This window comes from Telopea speciosissima, chromosome 2, assembly GCF_018873765.1.
Source record: "Telopea speciosissima isolate NSW1024214 ecotype Mountain lineage chromosome 2, Tspe_v1, whole genome shotgun sequence".
NCBI classification, from domain to species: domain Eukaryota; kingdom Viridiplantae; phylum Streptophyta; class Magnoliopsida; order Proteales; family Proteaceae; genus Telopea; species Telopea speciosissima.
This window is the reverse complement of record NC_057917.1, coordinates 68,160,142-68,182,648: the sequence shown is the minus strand read 5'-3', so window position 1 is coordinate 68,182,648 and position 22,507 is coordinate 68,160,142. Positions and strand designations below refer to the sequence as shown.

At 40.0% G+C, this 22,507-nt stretch overlaps 1 protein-coding gene across 1 annotated transcript; it reads left to right on the top strand.

Moving 5' to 3' along the window:
• The first annotated feature begins 220 nt into the window (after positions 1 to 220).
• LOC122649680 lies at positions 221 to 18,475 on the top strand. Its single transcript, XM_043842918.1, has 6 exons — positions 221 to 2,031; positions 11,820 to 11,960; positions 12,076 to 13,831; positions 14,673 to 15,121; positions 16,044 to 17,023; positions 17,118 to 18,475. Exons 1-6 carry the CDS (start codon positions 604 to 606, stop codon positions 18,307 to 18,309), a joined length of 5,946 nt encoding a protein of 1,981 aa, XP_043698853.1. The 5' UTR covers positions 221 to 603; the 3' UTR covers positions 18,310 to 18,475.
• Positions 18,476 to 22,507: the final 4,032 nt, after the last annotated feature.

Here is a 22,507-nt window from a genome sequence, read left to right as displayed (position 1 = left end):
GTTCAATTGTTTGTAATGAAAGGAGAGGGAACTTCCTTGGCGGTAACGATGGGTGGGAAGACGGAGAAAATATCAAGAATTTATAAAAACCCTTTATATACTCTCCCCCCCCCCCCCCCCTTCTCTCCAATAGAACCCCAAGTAAATAACGTGTGAACTGCGATATTCTTGACCTTATAAAGTCTTCTTAATAGCAGTAGATACTACACAGAGAAAGAGAGAAACAAAGCAAGAAAAGAAGAAAAAATAGGAAAAAATACAAACCATAGGTCCCGTCTTCGTGGAACCCTTAACTCTTTAAAAGAACAATACCGGAAGATTACCAGAAAAGAGAGAGGAGAAAAAGAAGGGAAAAAAAAAAGTGGAAGGTAAACGAGAGAATCCATGAATCATTTCTAGGGTTTCGCTTCGAATATTTATTCTCTCCGAGTATATCATTTCCATTACAGATCGTTGAACGGAAGTTAGGTCTATTGTAATATTATTTCCTTGTCTGCGATTAAGCCAACAATCAGCGAACGAAGACGAGAAGATCTATCTGATCGGAGGTTTTGGCATTTTTTTTTTCTCCCATTATCCTTCATCTTTCTCTGTTTTCTTGTCATGCGATTGTCTCAGTCGACCTCTGGTTCGCCGTCGGAGGGTCGCAAGCAAAGAAAGCCGTCATCATTACCACTGACCGGGCGTGGCTCCGAGCGAGACCACTTGCGAGCTCGGAAGAAACACAAGAAGCTTGACGCTATATGCGAGAACTATTTCACTCGTAACCGCAATATCCTAGAAGAACCGAACGAAAGCAATGCCGAAGGAACATCGGAGGCTGCTGATTCGGAGCTTCGTCGGAGCTCTCGTGTTAGGAGAGCGCCGGTATTGCTTGATTCGTCTCCTCCTCCTGTGAAGAAAAGAAGCAGAGTTGATCAAGGTGGCGTGAGTGCGAGTAACAAGAAGAAGGAAAAGTTCGTAGGTGATAATAGGGAGAATGATGGATCGGAGAAGCCTTCTCCCCGTCCTAATTCTGGGGATTTGGAGGAACCGGAGGGTTGGAAATCAAGGCTAAGATCTAGGGCTAAAAGAGTGAGTTTTGTGCTGAAAGCAGAGCAGGCTTCTCCCAGTGGCAAAAGGAGACTTTTTGATGAGTCAGATGGATTAAGAGAGGAAACTAATTTGGCTGATACCGATTCCAATACCAAGAAAGATGTACCAGAAGGAGCGAAATCACATGATGCAAAGCTAAAGAGGCATGGCAAAGCTAGGGGACCAATGCGGTTAAAGAATGACAATCTAACTACGGCATATTCTAATAGAAAAGAAGAAGACCATGAGAGGGATGCGGAGAAAATACTATTAGACTTAGATGGGAAGAGTGTTTTGCCCATGCAGAGCACAGTGGGTGGTGGAAGTGAGAGGGCGGTGGTATATGATAGTTTCACACAAGTAATTGGCAAAGACGAGACCAAAACCACTACTGTTTTACCGGCTGAGGAGGATGCCAGTGGCAACAAGGATTTGGAGGCTGGGGGCAAGAAGGTTTTGGAAACTGCATCAGAAAGCGATAAGCAGATGGAACAAACAGAGTGTAAAAATGAAATAGGAAATGCAATGGATGCTGCTGAAATTCTTGGACCACCGATAAACCAATCAGACAATGAAGGATGCCGTGCTGTCAAGGATACATTCCCAGGAAAGTTTCCTGGCAGAACCCTAGAAAATGAGAATGTCGAAAAGGAGAATAAGGCGAAGAACTTTTCAACTAATGCACTTGTCAAGCCACGAATACATGAAGGGCGTAGATGTGGTTTATGTGGTGGAGGAGCTGATGGAAAACCTCCAAAGAGGTTGGTAAGAGATTCTGTTGAGAGTGATAATGAGGGAGGTGGCGGGTCATCAGCCTCAGAGGAGCCTAACTATGACATATGGGATGGATTTGGTGATGAACCTGGTTGGCTTGGACGTCTCTTGGGTCCCATGAATGATCGTTTTGGTATTGCTGGTGTCTGGGTTCATCAACACTGTGCTGTTTGGAGTCCAGAGGTGTGGTTCATCGACTTAGCTGCTTTTCTTATTGAGATTTATTCTTCTGTTTTACATGAGAGAGGCTGTGGATATATGAGTTTTTTTATGTATTACATAATAGAAGTGACAATTGTTAGAGGTACTGCTACATTGCTGTTTGACTGTCAATAGCATTTTGGTAGGTAGTTACATCCATTTGATCTCTAACTAACTTTACTAAAATGATGGAACTCATAAGCTTTTGTAAGAATCTGCTTTGAGTTATTGACTTATTCCTCAGTATCATTTGTGATGTTTATCAAGTGGGTTTTTGATTGGTTTGTGCTTGTTGCACTTACATTATTATGATACGAATTTTCAAAGTTGCAATGTGTTATTTGTTTGGATGCTGTGGAGGCTGTAAACTCTAAGGATCACACTATTATTGAACCAATTGGGGAATTATCTTATGTGCTGATCATGCGTAGACCAATATTCTACTGCTGGCATGCATCCCAGTTAGGTTTGAAACTATGTAGCTACCTATCTGGAATTTATGATACATATTCAAGCTTGTTTGGGAATAGGGTGAGGTTAACAAATGGATGTTCATGGGTCAGTAGAACGTCTTTTAAATTTATGAAAAATATCAAGACTAAAGAGTAAACTAAGTTGGGAACAATGAAACCATTTTAATCTTGGAGTCATCCAAAGGAAAATTTTTGGCTGACATGGATATGATTAATGGGATGGAAGAGGTTTTAGTTCCTGGTGTGTGTAGAAATTCAGGATAAATTTTGTTCGAAGATGAGCTTGAATATATTATAGGTAAGTCCATTGAGGTGGTGATTGGCAAGTGTGAGGAGTATCTGAAATCACATTTTGAGATTGCAGGCAGGTGGTAAGTCCATTTGAGGACCAACAACTCAACAAGAATTGAGGAAAACAGTATTAGATCATTCTAGGAGTAGTTTCTGAGCCTTGAATTGCAAATACAGATAACCCCCTCCTCCCCCCCCCCATCCAAAGAGAGAGAGAGAGAGAGAGAGAGAGAGAGAGAGAGAGAGAGAGAGAGAGAGAGAGAAAGAGAGAGAGAGAGAGGTCTAAAATGGGCGCAAATCCCATTTCAGAAAGCAGATTGATTGGAGAGAACATGTGGAGAAGAACGAAGTACAGAAGCTATCATGGGGATGGTTCAATGTTGTTAAAATCCTTTGATTTAAAATATGATTGCAGATCAATTTTGTGTATCTTTTTTTTTTCCCAGATATTACCATTGGAATTTGGAAATTTCCTGAAATAGTTTACTGATTACTGTTTGGTCATGTGATATGATATAGGAATTTCATAATTTGAATGTTGCTACTCAAGTCAAGCTCTTCATTCTGGCCCTTATAAATTTATTTTTGGAAATTCTTTTCTCACAAAAATAACTTTAGCTCTTATCTTGGAATCCTCCCCACTTCCTTAATGGGATAAATTTTTATTTTAGAACCCTTGTACATATTGCTCCTCACAGAACTAGATGCCCATGTTTGTCTAAATCTATTTAAAGAGATTGTAAGGTATCTCGGTCTTGAAGATCACCGCTCCCCTACATTTTCAATGTCACAAGATTCTCTCTCTCTCTCTCTCTCTCTCTCTCTCAGCATAAAGTTGATTGCATCTGTTTCTCCTTTGTATTCTTATATATCAACTTCATAAAATTGAAATTGTTTTGGTTGCATCAATCTGAAATATTTCAAGAATAAGAAATCCATTTGGTAGTTCAATTTCTGAGAATAGATTCTCTATATTTCTTTGGGAGAGGGTGGTGACGAAGGTGGGGGCGGGGTTGGGAAGGGGGTGGTGATGGTTGCAATAGCGGCGGTCGTGGTAATGAAATAGAGTGATTTTGCTTTCATTTCTTTTTAAACATGTCAAATGACACATTTACCCTTGTTATTAACACATGCTCATTAAAATGGAGTGTAACATAGACTTGAAATTAATTTCAATTTCAATATTCAAACAGGTCCTTCTATTTTCACTATTTCAGATGAAATTGATTTCAATTTCTCATAAATAAGGTGAAAAATCATACAAAACACCATAATTTCAATTTATGATCCCATGAAATTGAAATAGAAATCATACCAAAACAGCTATAAATCTCCTAAGGATTAGGGTTAGAAAACCTCAATAAACCAGAATAGCAGGATGGAACAATGGCCAGGATGGAGAAAATTTAATAGCTCAGGAATTTTAGTCCAATTAAAGAGAATTTCAGGTTAATGGTTTAGACTGAGAGACACAACACAATATATGATTCAAATCTGAAGGATGGTAATGTAGTCCTAGATTTGAATTGCTCAAACTAGGAGCCAAAATAGGATCTTTACCAAAGGATAGGTTCAGTTTAGGGTTTAAAACCATGAAAAAAATATTAGGTGAGGGAAAACACCCCAGTAAACAAGAAATCATAAGAGGGAACCAAGAGAACAATGGGAACCCAAATATATTAGGTTAGGGATGGGGGTAATAAATCATAAGTACTCCTCAAGTTTCTCATCTTTGAAAAGAGCATTCCCTTCCATCTTTCTGCAGTTCCAAGGGTTTCTGGATTTGAACTTACTTATTGATGATGAATAAACCTTGAGATCAGATAGCTTGAATGTAAAACAATAGTGAAGAAAACAAAGTAACCAAAATGAACCACACGGGCTTCCCACCACAAGGTCAATCGGATCAAACATCGATCCCACCAGCCTTGATCAAACACAAAACAAATCTTCAAATGAGAAGAAGAGCAGCTAAAAGCTTTTCATTATTATCAAAATTCGTCTCCCATACTTGTCCCCCTTACAACCTTATATAAAAGACTCAAAATTTGACTCTTACACTAAAAAGGAAAGGCCTAACCCAATCCTTAACCTATTAGGTTACCTAAACGGACTAGGAAACTGAAATATACTCAAAACAAAGTCTTAATCTAGCCCAACTAAACACTTAAAAGAAAAACTACTAAAGTAACTTAAATTGAACCACTGGTTGAACTGGTTCAATTTAAGAACAAAAACCCCAAAATATTACTATGGAACTAAAACATCTAATCCCGTATGCTACCCCATTACCCATACTTTAGGTTCATAAAAGTGACCTATGACATTGAAAACCCATGGGATCAAAGGCTCAACATGTATATAATCCAACCCTAGACTTATTCCTAAGCAAAGAAGTCCAGTTTGGTGATAAATCTGCATCATCATCCTTAGACAATAAATAACAATTCCTATGATATCCTGATGCAGATTCATCACCAAATAGGGCTTGTTTCATTAGAAATAAGTCTAGCGTTGGGTTACATACATGTTGGGCCTTTGATCCCATGGGTTTCTAATGTAATAGGCCACTTTTCTGGGCCTAAAATAGGGGTACATAGGTTGCATACGGGATTAGCCCAATACTTAGTTTTTATTGTGTGTTTTTATTTGAGCCGGTTTAAATTGGTTGCATCCAATTGGTTCAATTGGTCTAATTTAAGTGAAGTGATCCTATTGGCTAAGAGGTTCTTATATCCTATTGGCTATTAGGGAATCTTCTTTATTTTAAGTAGTTTAAGTTGTTTTAAGTCATTAGGACTCTATTTTGAGTCTATTTGAGTTTCCTAGTCAGTTTAAGTTGCCTAATAGGTTAGGGATAAGGTTAGGCCATTCCTTTTTAGTGTCTAAGTCTATTTTTGAGTCTTCTATATAAGTTTGTAAGGGAGGCCAGCATTGGATACGAATTTGATTAATAAAAATTAGCTTTATGCTTGCTGCCTTAGCTCCATCGTGAGTGTGCCTTGTGAGTAATATCAAGGTTGAAGGGATTGGTGGATCTCCAATCGACTCCTTGCATTGTGAAGATCGGGAGGGCTGCTACTTATCTCCTTGCATTGTGAAGATCGGGAGACCCTATTGTTCCTCTTCAAAGTTGTTGCCATTGAAGACCTGTAACAAGTAAGAAATTCTGCAACTATTCTTCTTCCTTCTAGAAGGTCACATACAAGGTGATTTTCGTGAGAATTCTGCCCAGCCAAATCTAACCATTAGAATCTGCTAAAAATTTGATCAAGTCTTTCTCAAACCCTAAGAGAGACTCGATTCAAATTTCAGCACCATCCACCCAGCCGATTGTCTGAAATTACAGTTTTACCCCTCTCTCCTACTTCTACTAGGAAACCTCCATAACTCCAAATCTGTCCATCAGTTTCAAACCAAACTTTCAGCATACATCCCTTACATCATTGTTGACACTCGATCCAAGTTTCAGCCCCAAACTCCCACTTTATCCCCTCCATTCCTTCACTCCATTAAAACCCAAAACCTGCAACACAATTCTGTCCAGAACTGCAGAATTTTAAAACCTTCCCAAATCCTATTATTTTTATACCATATTGACCCCCTAGACCTGCCCATTAATACCCTATAAACCCCTTTCCCAATATCCAACCCTAACCCTAGGAATTGACCTAAATCCTAGTGCTGTCCATTCGAACCAGCAGCCCCTTTTTTTATTTGATCCTGTTGTTTGGCTCCTAGTAGGTCTCCTACCTATCTAGGACTACATTATCTCCCCTTCTCTCTACTTACCTTGTGAACCTCTGAAAATTATGGTTATTTACAATTGTGGCACTACATCTTAGATTTGAGTTTCTATTATTCGAGTGGGCCCACAAGCGATCCAAACGGATTTTGGAACTCTGGATCCGCATCATCATTTGGGATGAGGATTCTTGAAAACCCAGATAACAGTAGAATTCTAAGGTAGGGTTTAAGGGTTCAAATTGAGATCAATTGATGAACTGAAATCATTGATTAACCAAGAAACTAAACTCAGAAACAGTTAAACAGAAGTCTGATTCAAAATCAAATCAGAATTTGAAATTCTGCAGGGTTATATTTCATTCAACAAAAAAGAATCAATTTACAAATCGTGGCTTATAACAGGTAGTAAACCTGATCTCACCAGGGAAATTGATAGCCAGTTTCAGCAAGATCAAATCAGAATTTGCAATTCTGCAGGGTTTTATTTCATTCAACAAACAAGAATCGATTTAAACTGTGGCTTATAACAGGTAATAAACCTGATCTCACCAGGGAAATTGATAGCCAGTTTCAGCAAGATTTAGTAAGGAATAGATCAACATCATGTGCTGGAAGTAACCAGAAATTTAGATCTTAAATTGCGCATCAGCACTAGAAATTGCAGAATAGAAGAACTAGAATGACTGACCTGATATGTGATTGGAGATAGAGAGAGATGGGAGAGGATATGATTATGAATCCACCAGGTTGCTACTGAATTAACAGCAGCTAAACACTCCAGAATCCACCAGAGCTTGGCCTGAATCCACAGGACCTGAACAGCACAAGGCTTTTTTCATTTATTCAATCGACTGGTGGGTTGTTGCCCTTTACAATTATTTATAACATATAATAGCAATGCTGTGTTGGGCTCAAGATAGGAAAGAGAAGAAGTAAAGACAAACTGGGAAACTTCCTATAATTGATCAGCCTAGGAGGATTCGAACACAGACCCAACTATTAGGTTATGTTTGGATGACAAGAAAAGAAAAAACATAATGAGAGCAATTACTTGATGTGGTCACGATCTTGCTTTTTAGCCAGTGTGATTTCCTTCCGTCCCTGCAAGCTCCATTAAATTAAATGGGAGCAATTATTTGATGTGGTCACGATCTTGCTTTTTAGCCATTGGTTCCCGTGGTCTCTCTGGTTATATCACAGGAACATTGGTTAAGCCTACCGATGCTGGTCTTGCTCAAAATAAATGGATGACTTTTAATTTTCTCGTGATGTCTTACGGTCTTACCTCATCAACTCCATGGATCCTGAAATTGTTGGGGGTTATCTTCTTGACAGTGTTGCCAAAATTGGGAAGACAAGCCAAGGATACTTATTCCCAGGTTGGTAATGCTGCCCAATGCTATGAACTTTGCCAGAAAATACATGCTATCAAGCAATTGGACTTATCTCTTTCTCAATATTATTCCAAGCTGTGTAGCATGTGGCAACAATTGGATTTTTATGAGTCATTTACTGCTATCTGCGATGTTGATGCTACTGCTTTCAAGAAATGGGAAGATGGTCTTCGTGTATTGGATTTTCTTGTTGGCCTCAATATTGAGTTTGACCAGATTCGGGCTCATGTCCTGAATCGCGATCCTCGCCCTACTCTTGAGCAGGTTATGCCATGGTCCAATCAGAGGACAGCTGTCGTATTGCTATGGTTCAATAGTGCCATGGTTCATCCAGTTACTCAGGAACGATCAACACTCTTCTCTAGCCCACAAAGTTCATCCCGTGGGGGTTCTTCCCGTGGTACTGGTGGCAGTCCCATTCCTGATCGTGCTCTTGTGAAGTGTGATTTTTTGTGGCAAGGAACGACATACAAAAGACAAGTGCTGGAAATTACATGGGCGTCCCACTGATACTCGGGGATATGGGCAAGGTCGTTCTACCACAGCCTGAGCTAATCAGACTTCTTCTGAAGACAATGCATCAAATCAGCCTTTTTCCCAGGAGGAACTTTAGCATCTTCATCAATTGATGACTCGGCTTGACACCACTTCTTCATCAAGACCTTTTGTTGCTTCTTCTACCTCCCTGCCAGGAACTTTTGCTTCACCTTCATCCACACTAGGTATTTTGTTTAGTGGCAATTATACCTCAGTTATGTCCGACTCTTGGATCATTGACTCCGGTGCCACTGACCACATGACAGGTTCTTCCATTCAATTCTTTAAATATTTTCCATTATCAGGTAACAGTAAAGTTCGTGTCGTTGATGGTTCTCTTTCCTCTGTTTTTGGGAAGGGCACCATTAAGTGCACTCCCTACTTCTGTCTTTCTTCAGTCCTGCATGTTCCGAAATTCTCTATCAATTTACTATCTATTAGTAGTCTTACTCGAGATTTAAACTGCAAAGTGACTTTCTTTCCTACCCATTGTCTTTTTTAGGACTTGGAAAATGGAAACGGGTCATAAGATTGGCAATGGTAAAGTGGTTGGTGGTCTCTACATACTTGATTTACTATCTATTAGTAGTCTTACTCGAGATTTGAACTGCAAAGTAACTTTCTCATTTAAAGAGTAAGGATGGAGATCCAGTGGATAAGGGCAGTTATCAAAGATTGGTTGGGCGTCTGATATATCTACTCCATACACGGCTAGTTACAGCTTTTGCAGTGACTGTAGTTAGCCAATATATGCATGATCCTTATTGTACTCATTTGGAGGTAGTGTATAGGATCTTGAGGTATTTGAAGTCTTCTCCTTGAAAGGGCATACTTTTTTCTCCTCACAATCATCTTCGAGTTGAGGCCTTCACTGATGCTGACTGAGCAAGGTGTCCAGTTGACAAAAGATCCACATCAGGCTATTATACTTTTGTTGGAGGTAACGTAGTCACTTGGTGAAGCAAGAAGCAAGCTTTTGTTGCTCGATCCAGTGCTGAAGCGGAGTTTTGGGCTATGGCCCATGGAATATGCGTACTCCTCTGGCTCCAAGGACTTTTTCAAGACTTGTGTTGTTGTTGATCTGCCTATGCGCCTTTATTGTGACAGTAAATCAACAATAAATAGTGCACATAATCCAGTTCAACATAATCGCACCAAGCATGTTGAGATTGATCGTCACTTCTTCAAGTAGAAGTTAGAACACGGAGTGATTTGTGTTCCTTTTATCCAATCTGGTGAGCAGTTAGCTGATATTCTCACTAAGGGAATTAGTAGTTAGAATTTTTGTTCTATAGTTAGCAAGTTGGGCATGTTTGATATTGATTTACCAACTTGAAGGGGAGTGTTGTAATATGGGTTCAAGGATATTTTTGTCATATGGGTATTTCAGTCCTTGTACCTATAATAGAATTTTCCTGCACTCATTATAAATAAAGTGGGGCTGCGATCATATTGTCACAAACCATTATTCATATTTCCAACAGTTATGATTGATTGCTGTGATTTGTTACTTGAATCTGTGATTTATTGATTGTGTTTAAGGTCCTGCCTGGGGTTAGGTCATTCGTGACCCAACCTTACATTATCTGGTATCAAAGCCAAATTGGGCAACAGGCGGAGTTATCAGTCACTGAACTCAACTTCCCAATGAAGGCCGATCATGCAAGCTGATTCGATAACTCCACTAAACTTGTGGATAAGTTTTGTTTCAAGATGGGGAGAGCTGGTGTAGATCACAGGTCCATGTGTAGCCACAGGAACAAGGCCCCAAAATCAGCCTAGTATCGTTGTGGGATTCAACTGCTATGAGAAACAGCCTGGTCTGCTGATGTGGTGGGTTTTTGTTGGTTCGAAGGAGCATCACAGACGGCAGCCGAGTCCAGATTGCGTGGAAATAATTCAGGTTATATTTGCAACCTTGCATATGAGTTGATGTGGATCGAAACACGAAGAAGAAAAGACCAAAACACTGTTCATGTTACTGTTCACATGAACAGTATCACAGCCCTTATTTGCCTTATTTGGGAATGCTTTTTATAAGATCTTGTGGGGCCCATTGGGATATCAAGCGGAGAAAAATTCTATCCTAATGCTGCCATAGTTTAGTTTCTATTTTCAGTTTTAAAAAGTATATTTTATTTCATTGTTATAGAATCTTAGGTTGTCTCTAATTTCAGTTTGCTACTATTTTTGTTTTATTCTCTATAATAGGAGTTTTTGTTTTGGTGTATGGCAGCTATATTTTATAGGAAGTTTCTATTTTGGTTGTAAGCTACTTGGTAGCAAACACTTTCTATTCTGTAACCCATACTTTTATTATAAATAAAGCGAAGAGGGAAGCCTAGTCCACGATTTTTGAGTTAAAAAAAAAAGAGAAATCGAACTGTGCATGGAAATCTGTTGGTGATCTGAAGATTATTCAAAAGAGCAAATCTGCTGCTGAACAAGGTGATCGATCTTCTATTCTGTCCAGCAATTGAATATCAATTTTGAGAATCAATTCTACGTCTAAGGAAGGCTACTCGATTGGAAGATCTGAGCCATCGAAGCACCTTAAAGTCTAATCCGTAATTCTGAGATTCTACCCTATTTTTCTGCCATATTAGATTTGGTTATGATTGGTTGCTGTGATTTGTTACTTGAATCTGAGATTTATTGATCGTGTATAAGGTCCTGCCTGGGGTTAGGTCATTCCAGACCCAACCTTAATTATCTTGGTAAGAGTAAATGTTGGGTCTGACCTACTCCCTTTTATATACTGTTGGTTGTGGAGCAATATTTCTCTAGACACGACTGCTTCCTTGATAGCCATTGCCTGATCTGTTCCTAAATTATTGAGGATCTAAATTGTATCATCTCAAACAAGGAAATTGTTATGGTTGTGTGTATTTGAGGAGCATGGGATTCATTCACAGTTGGTATCTCACTTTAACACTGGGACCCGTCCCTGCACTGTAGCATGGACCTAATGTGTAGCAGGGAGCTCTGCCCTGCACGGTCCTTACTTTGTGCATTTAATGCTCGTGTTACTGGCACTCAGCTTCAAGGTTCTGTGAATTTTTCTGATACTGAATCTCTAAGATTATCAAGGATGCAGTTTGTTCCATCTCAAACAATGTTTTGTGGGAGCACATGGTAGATGAAAAGAGAAGTCACCATTTCTTTATGATCAGTGAATTTTACTTTCATGCTAGTAAGTAGTAACATTTCTGAATTTTTTAGTTGTATGAGGTTCATGGATTTGCTTCTGGAAAGATTATTCAAATGCATGCTTATATTTATATTTTCCATTTGTCACAAATTCTCATGCATTTTCTGTTACTTTCAGGTCTACTTTGCTGGTTTGGGATGCTTAAAAAATGTTAGGGCAGCACTTTGCAGGGGAAGAGCACTCAAATGCAGCCGCTGTGGGAGGTCAGGAGCAACTATCGGATGCCGTGTTGATCGCTGTCCCAAAACCTATCACTTGGTCAGTTGTATAATATTTTTGCTACTGAGACATTCAATGTTTCAACTTGCAAATTGGTGTTTATGCTTCCATTTTCTTCATCCTTTTTGATTATGGGGTTTTATTTCTCTTGCAGCCTTGTGGGAGAGCTGATGGTTGTGTTTTTGATCATAAGAAATTTCTCATTGCTTGCTCAGATCATCGGTATCTTTTCCAACCTCATGGTAATGAGTATTTGCACCGGCAGAAAAGAATGAAAGCTAGGAAAATGAAGTTGGAAACGAGGAAGCTGTCACATGATGCTTGGCGGAAGGATTTTGAGGCAGAAGAAAAATGGTTGGAAAACTGTGGTGAAGATGAAGAGTTCTTGAAACGTGAACGCAAGAGGCTTCATCGAGATTTGTTGAGAATTGCACCTGTGTACATTGGTGGTTCTTCCTCGGAAAGTGAAAAACTATATCAGGGTTGGGAGTCTGTTGCTGGGCTTCAAGATGTGGTCCAATGCCTGAAGGAGGTTGTTATATTGCCTCTTTTATATCCGGAGTTCTTTAATAATATGGGGATTACACCTCCTAGAGGTGTTCTTTTACATGGGTATCCTGGGACAGGTAAAACCCTAGTTGTGCGGGCATTGATTGGTTCATGTGCTCGTGGTGACAAAAGAATAGCCTATTTTGCTCGTAAAGGTGCAGATTGTCTGGGAAAATATGTTGGTGATGCTGAGCGCCAGTTAAGACTCTTGTTTCAGGTTGCTGAAAAATCTCAACCATCTATAATTTTCTTTGATGAGATTGATGGTTTAGCACCATGTCGCACGAGGCAGCAAGATCAGACACACAGCTCTGTTGTGTCCACTTTGCTTGCACTGTTGGATGGTCTAAAATCTCGAGGCTCGGTCATTGTCATAGGGGCAACAAATCGTCCTGAGGCTGTTGATCCTGCTCTAAGACGGCCTGGAAGATTTGATAGGGAAATTTACTTTCCACTGCCATCAGTTGAGGACAGAGCTTCTATTCTGTCTTTACACACTCAGAGGTGGCCAAAACCAGCCTCTGGATCCTTGCTTCAGTGGATTGCGAAACAAACTGCAGGTTTTGCTGGTGCTGATTTGCAGGCTCTTTGTACTCAAGCAGCTATGATTGCTTTGAAGAGGAATTGTGCATTACAAGAGCTTCTTTCTGCTGCTGAAAAGAAGGATAATATTGGCAAATGTGTTCCTCTTCCTTCCTTCTCTGTGGAGGAAAGGGATTGGCTGGATGCTCTTGCATGTTCACCCCCTCCGTGCTCTCGCAGAGAAGCAGGGATGGCCGCAAATGATATAGTTGCCTCTCCTCTTCATGCCCATCTTACTCCTTGTCTGCTTCGACCATTATTACATTTGATTGTTTCCCTTTCTCTTGATGAGCGCCTGTGGCTACCTCCTTCTCTTTCCAAAGCTGCAAAACTGATAAAAAATGTAGCTATTTTGGCTCTGGAAAAGAAGAAAATGCCTGGTATTTTCTGGTCATCCTGTCTACTAGATTTGATGAAGGAAGCAGATGTTGTGAGGGAGATAGAGAGAAATCTTTCGTATGTTGGCCTTTTGGTTGGTGCTTCTAGTTTTGCTGATTTTAATGCATTAAATGATGATACTGATGATGGCCATGGAAACGTTGATACTGGTAGATCAAATTCTGCTAGTGCTCGTATTAATTTGTTTCGGAATGTATCTTCTTCATCTCGAACATCAGGATTCAGGGTATTGATTGCTGGAAGTCCTAGATCTGGGCAAAAACATCTTGCTTCATGTCTTCTCCATGCTTATGTGGGGAATGTTGAAATACAGAAGGTCAACTTGGCTACCATTGCACAAGGACAGGGAGATTTCGTTGAAGCCGTAACACACATATTATGTATGCTTCTGCTCCTTTGTTTCTGGGTCTTAGGTATATTTGTATGTATACTTTCAAATTCCATGTAGTTGACAATTATCATGGCATCTCTTTGTTGGTTAAAATCTAATTTTGTTATGTTTATATCTCCACACTTGTAGGCTATTTTGGCTGATTTTGCCATTCCTTCAGGCAAATGCTAGGTTGTTTCTTAGGAGCCTAGGTTTTCATTTGTAACTTGCATGCGCAGTATAGAGTTATTACTGCATTGCATATCTCTTCACTTGTGCTTTGAGTACTGTATACCCATCTATTTTCCCCCCTTATTATGAGATGCAATATTCTTTGATAGGGAACGTCAGATCTTTGTTGACCTGGGAGTTGTCTTCAGAACTGGCTGGTTTAGGATCTTATCTGGAATTGGCAAAAATTTTTCTTAGTATTGTAATTAATTGAATCTACTTCTTGTCGGGGTCATGCAAACCATCAGAAGATCATGTCTGTCTCTTTAAGGACGTGATCTGATATTATATTATTTTAGCAGAAAACAGTTCTGATGTAGATGGAACTTGTTAAAAAAAAACCTTTGGCAGCCTTTCTTTTGGAGAAATAAAGTTTTGTTATTCATAAAAAAGAATCCTGACACAAATGTTACAGTATATCCAATTCTACAGTATTCAGGCTTGTGCATTTTGAGACCCTCTCTTGGTGAATATTTTTCCTATATGGCTTTGTGTTCAACTAATTTGATGACTGGGGTGAACAATGTGACTCTTGCATGTGAGCTACATTTAAGAAATACAATAAAGAGGTCAACCATATATTTTCTTAGATTCTTATACTAGTCTAATTTCTCTGGCAGTGAAATGTGCAAGTATGCGATCGTGTGTAATTTTTATGCCTCGAATTGATTTGTGGTCCATAGAGACTCAACATCAATTTGTTGAGGAGGATTTGTCTTCAAAGATGTCAGGAACAAATGTTAAAGGAAGGTATGAAGATGCTAGGGATGATTCCTCTCCAGAGAATGCTTCCTTTTCAAAAACTTCGGGAGCAGATATGACAGAAGTTGCTAAGAAATGTGCCTTACAGAAGGAGGATTCCTCTTCAAACATGTCAGAGTCAGATAAGACACCAAGGCTTGAAGTTAGAAGGGAAAATGTCTCACAGGAGAATGGTTCTTCTCTGAGTATATGTGAATCGGATGCAACAGTAGGGCCCAAAGATTATGGGACAAATGTCTCTCAGGCCTGGAATTCATTTGTTGAGCTGGTGGAGTCCATGTGTTTGTCTGCATCCTTTATGATTTTGGTAAGATCACATGACTCAGCGGACTCTCTTGTGTTTCATAAGGATGATAGGTTTTGCAGCTTCATTTTTTCTGTCTTGACTGGGTTTATTTTGTTATTGATGTTTGATGTTTTTCGATTTCTTAATGGAAGCTTAGCATTGTGGTTTTTTAGATGTATCATTAATGGTTTTCTCTTTACTGTGCTCATTTTCTTTGAGCCAAGACTTCTTATGATTAAATATTCTTGTGAGTGAAAAAACCTACCTTTTTCTTTTAGCTTGTCATGGCCTGAGTCGCCTGACACAGTTTTGGAACATGTATTTGTCTTCATTCTCTTCCACTTTGTCTCTTCCTTCCAGAAAATGTGCTTTAGATTATGCTCTGAAAAATCAAGCAGATGTAAAACATTAATGTATTCCCTCCGGTTGTGTGGAACTGATTTTTAATTTCTTTTGCAATTTGGTTTTCAAAAATTACTTGACGACCTGGGACCACAAGAGCTATGTGAACTCAGGAAGTCCCATCTTGTCTGTGCACTCTTCTGGTTGTTCCTTTAAATATTAGTCAAAATTGTATTGAAATGACCTATATTATAGTTATATTTCTAGTGACACATTGCTTGTGTTATACATTCTATAATACATATTGACTAATTGACATAATAAAGGTAATTATAGAAAACAGTGGTTTGGAAATGTATGGATTCCATTACCAAACTATCCTGCCTGGTATATTTCCTTTGCTTGTTTCAGTAATTGTTTACACATAGTGTTTAGTAGGCTACTTGGTTGTGTTTGTACCTTCTCAAGTTATGCCCATGTTCTTGTTGTTCCCCCACCACCCAGCCACCCTGCAATGTGTACCTTATTTCTGTTTGCATCTGTATATTCTTATATTGAGAATGAACTGATCGACAGTACTATGCACTTCCTCTTCCTGCAGGCTACTTCAGAGGTGCCAAGTCAAGTTCTCCCTCTTGGAATAAAGCAGTTCTTCTCAAGTGATATATTGAACAGTAATAGCTCAGCACACTCGGTACACACAATACCACGTTTCTTGGTGCAGGTTGATGGAAAATTCAATCATGATGAGGTGATTAGCTCATCTGCAGCAGAGTTGTCAGCGGATATTGTTAAACAATATGTTCAGCTGATTCACCAGAGAACTCACTGTGATTCTGTTTGGAAGGAGTATAAAATTTGTGTTGCAAATGAAGGTAGTAGACAGATGGAAGGTGATATTGCAAAGAATGTAGCAGTTAATGAAAGAGGCAGTCAGCAGGAAAAATCTGAAACAATAGTTTGTAGTGGGAATGCTTCTTCTGGTGGTCTGGAAACGCAACCATACATACATGATTCTGAGGGATATCCTCCAATTTCGAGACAAAATGGTCAAGATGTGGTTGGGCAGCATCGTCCTCAAGATATTGTTCCTAGGAATCCACCTAATAATAGAATATTGAAAGGGAAATCTAGCTTGCTGTTCGCCATATCTTCCTTTGGCTTTCAGATTTTGCGATATCCTCACTTTGCCGAACTCTGTTGGGCCACATCAAAATTAAAAGAAGGTCCCTGTACAGATATAAATGGACCTTGGAAGGGTTGGTCATTTAATTCTTGTATTGTTAGGCCCAATAACTCATTAGAGAAGGTAGCTGTTGGATTGAGCTCCAGTAATATTAAGAGCAAAGAAAATTCTGGTTTAGTTAGAGGCCTCATAGCTGTTGGCTTGTTGGCCTACGAAGGTTTTTACTCCTCAGTTAGAGAAGTTTCTTTTGATGTGCGAAAGGTTCTAGATCTTTTAGTTGGAGAGATAAATGCTAGAATTCAGGCGGGAAAAGATAGATATCAGTTCCTTCGTCTACTCTCACAAGTGGCATATTTGGAAGATATGGTCAATAGTTGGGCATACATGTTGAAGAGGTATGATACCTGCTATCTTGTTTTCTTGCTAAATCTATTTTGATCCGTCTTTTCAAACCGTGGTATTGTCTAACCATATTTCTTTGCTTCTCAGTTTAGAGCTGGACTCTCAAATGCCAGTGTCAGACCCTAGACCTACTCCAGATAATTCACATACCTGTGTGGATAGCCTGATTGAGTGTGATGCACACAAGAAAAATGTTTCCGTCAAATACTCCTATGAAGCAAATCAAGAAGAAAGCCCTCAGCAACTTGCAATTGAAAAGATTGGATATATTGGTTCCAACAAGGGAGTTCCTAATCTTGGTTTGCCTGAGAGTGAAGTGGGAGTCACAACTTCTAATGAAGGGCCTCAACAGACCTCCACTGTACTTCAGAGTTCTTCCTCTGCTGCTGATCCAGTGGCCACAGTTACTACTGTGATGGAATCACATGAGTGTTGTCATTCTGAACAACGTAATTCCGAAAATCCTGTTTCTACTCGAGAGGTTTGTGGAGATTTTGGGTGCGTGAAAAAATCTAATGGCTCAGCTACAGAACGGTCTGTTAATTGCGGGGATATTGAATGTTGTCCAGCTGAACTGGGTGACCTTACGGTCTCTAGATCCAGTACAGTCTGTAATCAGAGCAATGGTTTGTCAGGAGCAGAGACCTATCTTTTGTCTGAGGCTGATCCCTGTAATCATGAGGAACTTACTGGAGATGACAACTCTAACATAAACAGCAGAAGGAATCTTTCAGCTGCCTCTGGCATTACATGTTTGTATGAATGTTGTGATGAGTGCTTACATAATGTCTATGGTTTAATTCAGGAAATTCTTAATCATGAATGTGATTCTAATGAAAGCTGCTCTGTAGAAGATCTTCATGATATTGTTTCATCATGGTCCATGAATCTTCTTTCAGCAATCAGAAAATTAGTTCTTGCTGAGAGTAACAGTGGTTCAGAGAAGGGCTTCAACAGGAAACTAAGACCGGGGGATCATGGAATTTCTGATCCAGGTATTTTCAAGTTTAAGAAACCTTCATGTCAGTGCATCAGTTCAGGAAATAAGCTAGTCATGCCGGTGGAGTGTAGTTGTCACTCAAGATGCGAGAGTTTGGTTGCAAAGACAAATGCTTATACAAATTCTCAGTTTCGGCTTGATTTAAAATTCATTATCAGAGACAATGTACTTGTGCCTGCAAATCCTGATGAGGCAGTTTCATTTCACCACAAGTTTCGACATTTGTGCCTTTGTTCTCTTATAGAGTGGATATTAATGATCAAGCAACCTTTGAGTTAATATAATGTTGACAACTTGAATCGGCAGAGTCAGGCCAGCGTAGTTATGGCATATTCTTTTTAGTGGTATGTCACAATCAATTTTAAACTCCGCCAGAGATGTACAAATCAAAATTTTGTAGTCTGCAATTCAATTAATCCAGTTCATCCACTTTCTATAGTAGCAATCAATGTTTCCTCCTTTTTGGTGTTTCTTTAGTATGTTGGTCAATTTAGTGTATGATGTCACGAAAAAGAAAAAATTAGTAAAATAGATATCAAATGTTACTTGTGGGATAAAATTACATAAGAAGTTACTACTATGAATAGATGTGCTCCAGATTAGTAACTCTTAAGTGTGGTAGTATCAAGTTCAGCCCTCCATTACTTCTTGTGTGCTCAACTACCAACTCTTCCAAAATTTTTTGTTTAGAAATAAAGAATATTTGCATTGATGGTAGATCTATAATTTTTATATCTAAGGTTTTTTTGGCTATTTCTATGATTCAAAAAAGGGTAGAAGAAAAGGTATCAAATGAATCCTAAAAACCAAATCCAGGCTGTAAATAGTTGCTCGACTGGATAACATTTAATAGTGAAAAAGAGAGAGAACAAGCAGAGGTAATATGAGTACTATAAACTAGAAGTGACAGCAACTTTGAAGACTCATTCTCCCAGCGTGTGATGCGTTCTCTCCCGGCTCCTTTCCAGTGTCTTCACTGCCAAGTTTCCCTACAGCTTAGTTCCAGTATTTCTTTCCTCGTTCCTGGCATCATGTCCGGCGAAACCTCCCTTCCATTATCTCCGGTTCACGCTCCTCCACCAGCTCCACCATATCCAGACCCCCCACCAGATGATGATGACGACTTCATCAACCTGGGCGATGAGTTCGAGGAGCAACTTGATAGACAAGCAGCACTTACTCTTGTAGGTAAGATCCTCGATGGAAATCCTTATAGAAGACAGGCGGTAATGTAGTCCTAGGTGGTAAGGAGACCAGCTAGGAGCCAAGCAGCAGGATCGGCTACGAACAGGCAGTCCGATTGGGCAGAAATTGGGATTTTAGCCCAAAATAGGGTTAGGGTGATGGGGGTGAATCTTATACGGTAAAGCTGGGCAGGTTTAGGGGAGTCTAAAGGGCTAGGTTTAGTGATGTTTGAATAAGGATTTCAAAAATGGAAAATTAGGGTTATGGGTTTTGGGTTTTTGAAAAGATGAGAGTGAGGGGATCTAGGGTTTAGGGATGGATATAAGGCAGGGGTTTCAGATCGAGTTCCCTAGGGGTAGAGAGGGACACTCGGCCAAAGTTTGAGGGGCAGGTGATGGCTGGATGTGGCTGTGGGGAAATTAGGGTTTTGGGGTTTTAATGGGAGGTAATGGAAGTTAGGGTTTTAATGGATGGATGGGGCAGAGGCTAGGATCGAGTGTGAGGGTTATTGTGAGGGGGCTGTGGCTCCAATTTGAAGGGATTCTGCTGGTGGAATAAGTCTGTGAATGAATGTGAGTGAACTAGGGTTAAGGAAATTGCAGAAAAGGGGGAGGTTAGGGTTGGACTGTAGAGGGTTTAGAGGTAGGGGATTGGGGATGGGGTTGACCTTGGACTTACTTGAAGATGCAGAGGATGAAGGCAGCACATAGTTCGAGAACTCGCGAGATCTCGCCGAGTTTCTCGGTTTTTTGAGAAACCGAGATGAGTTGGCATACGAGTTGCAAAAGTGCAACAACTCGACCGAGATCTCGAGAATCTCGACCCAAACTCCTTTAAATGAGTGCCAGATCTCGAGATCTTGGTATACGGACACCTATCTATGCAAACCTTGGTATACAGACACTTATTTAGGCTAGGAACTAAGACAGACACTTATTTATGCCTAATATCATTTAAGTAAATGTTTTACTTAAGATATTATTCATAAATAAGCAAATATCCCCCTATTTGAATCCAATAAAAATAGTTAAAAAATAAAATTCCAAAAGAAAAAAAAGTCAACCCCCCAGTTCAAGAACAAAAACTGGATTTTCGGTGGTAGGTGCAATTTTCAACTTTCTAATGCTAGGGTTTTTCTCAAATCTAAAAATTCCGTAAATCTTAATATGGTAAAACATTGCTAAAAACCAAAAGTGCAGTAAAATATTCATTGGTTTTGATGTCCAAGAAAATATTTTCATTCAGAGCGATTTTGATAGCATTCGTGCACACCAAATTAAGTTTGACCGGTACATAACTCCTATTTAGACTTTATTTTTGCAAAATCTGATGGTGCTATTGTGTTTAAATGGCCTAAAATAGGCTGAATATCAAGTTTCAGACCCAAACTAGGTCTAAAACCCACCGAGTTGAGGCTTCGAGTCGGAAAAAAAAAATGCACCAACTCAGATCTCGACTTGACTCCGTTTTTCAAGGGACCGAGTTGGTACTGAGTTGGTAACGAGTTCCGAGTTTTAGTACCTTGAGGCAGCAGCTGTAGCTTGAAGAGAATTTGAACCTTGCAGCAGAATGTTTGAGAGGAAGCTTGTTTGAACCACCCGGGCTTCGCACCACAAGGTGTCGATTGGATCAAACACCAATCCCACTTTGCTTTGATCAAACACAAAGCAAAACTCTTAAGAGAGAAAGAGCAGTTTGCTAACAGCAGAATTATTTCATAAAAGTGGAGATGAGGAGCCCCACGATTTAATTAATCTTAAATAGGGCTTAACAGTCTAAAACATAATCAGCGAAAGAGTCTAAATTACCCCTGGCCGACCTATCTAATCCACACTCCTCTCTAAGTCGTGGGAGTGTGGTGTGGACCCAAAAAACAGAAAATGACATAATTAATTAAAAGTGACTCAAGTCACTTAAACTGAACCAAAGTTTGAACCAGTTCGGACCGGTTCAACTTAAAACATAAAGAAACACTTAGAAAAATAAACTAAGTATGGATCCACCTAACAATACTGAATATATCACTTGGACATCAGCTTATTCGTATTCTTCCTCTTGCGGATGTAGGGCTGTAGCTCTGCATCAGGCTGTGACTGAAGCTCTTATTTCAGCTTGGCATCTCGTTCATGGTTCACACAATCCCCCTGGAGGCACATAAATATATCTTCCATTTCAATCATTCTATGGATGTGCAGAACGTCTTGGAAGGAGGTCCTTGGTCGGTTCAAGGGAATCTACTGCTGCTGGAACCATGGAACGATACAGGACGATGGTCCTTCCATGAATCAGATTTCTGGATTCAACTACACAACATCCCACATGAGCTGCTCAACCTAGATCTAGGAGTACAACTCGCTGGAAAGGTTGGTGTCCCCAAACGAGTTATGCTAATCCATCCTTCTCTGAACAATGGATATCATCCTTTCTTTCGTTGCCGTATAACCTTGGACATATGCAAGCCTCTGAAGCCAGTGATTCATATTAAAAGAAGGTCCGGTACCCAGCTACCCATCTCCGTGCAATACAAGAGGTTACCTTTGTTTAGTTTCTTTTGCGGAATACTAGGACATGACGAAAGGAGGTGTGAACCCTACTTCTCCAGCCAACACCACCACCAGTTGGACCACGGATGCCGAGATGCCTCACGATGCTCCTCCTTTTCTCCACTGCCCTTCGGCGTTTTTATGAGAGCAACACCTCCTGTCCAGAGATCCATTGAAACAACACCTTACTGGGATGCCGGTAATCCAGCCTCACCGCCCCCTTCAGGGTCTTCACCATCAGGCGACAGGTCGGACTCAGTTCACCAGAAATGGAGGAGATGGTACCAACAATGCTGTTCACAATCCCAGATGCGTGCAAAATACTCCAACGGTAAGGACACATGCTCATCCTACACTGGTTCGTACCCTGACCCCAGACACCACAACTCGTACATCCCTGTCCCAAAACCAGAATTCCCTGGGAATATTTCCTTTCACCGCCTATCACCCATCCGATTTCCATCAACAAATCAATCCCCTCAATCGCCTGCTCCCTGATCAACCCCTAACCACCCAACCCATATCATTCCCAAATCAGAATGCATTAACTTTCCATACCTTGTCGGCCTTGCAATCCCATCTTACCCTTAACCCTGATCAAGCTAACTCTATCCAATCCCTAATCCCTCTCTTGTCAGGGAATTCCATTACTAATACCCATCCACAACCAACCGAAAACCAACCCCTTCTCCAGTTACCAAACACGGCCCAACACCAAGACCAACCACTCCTTCAGTTACCAAACGTGA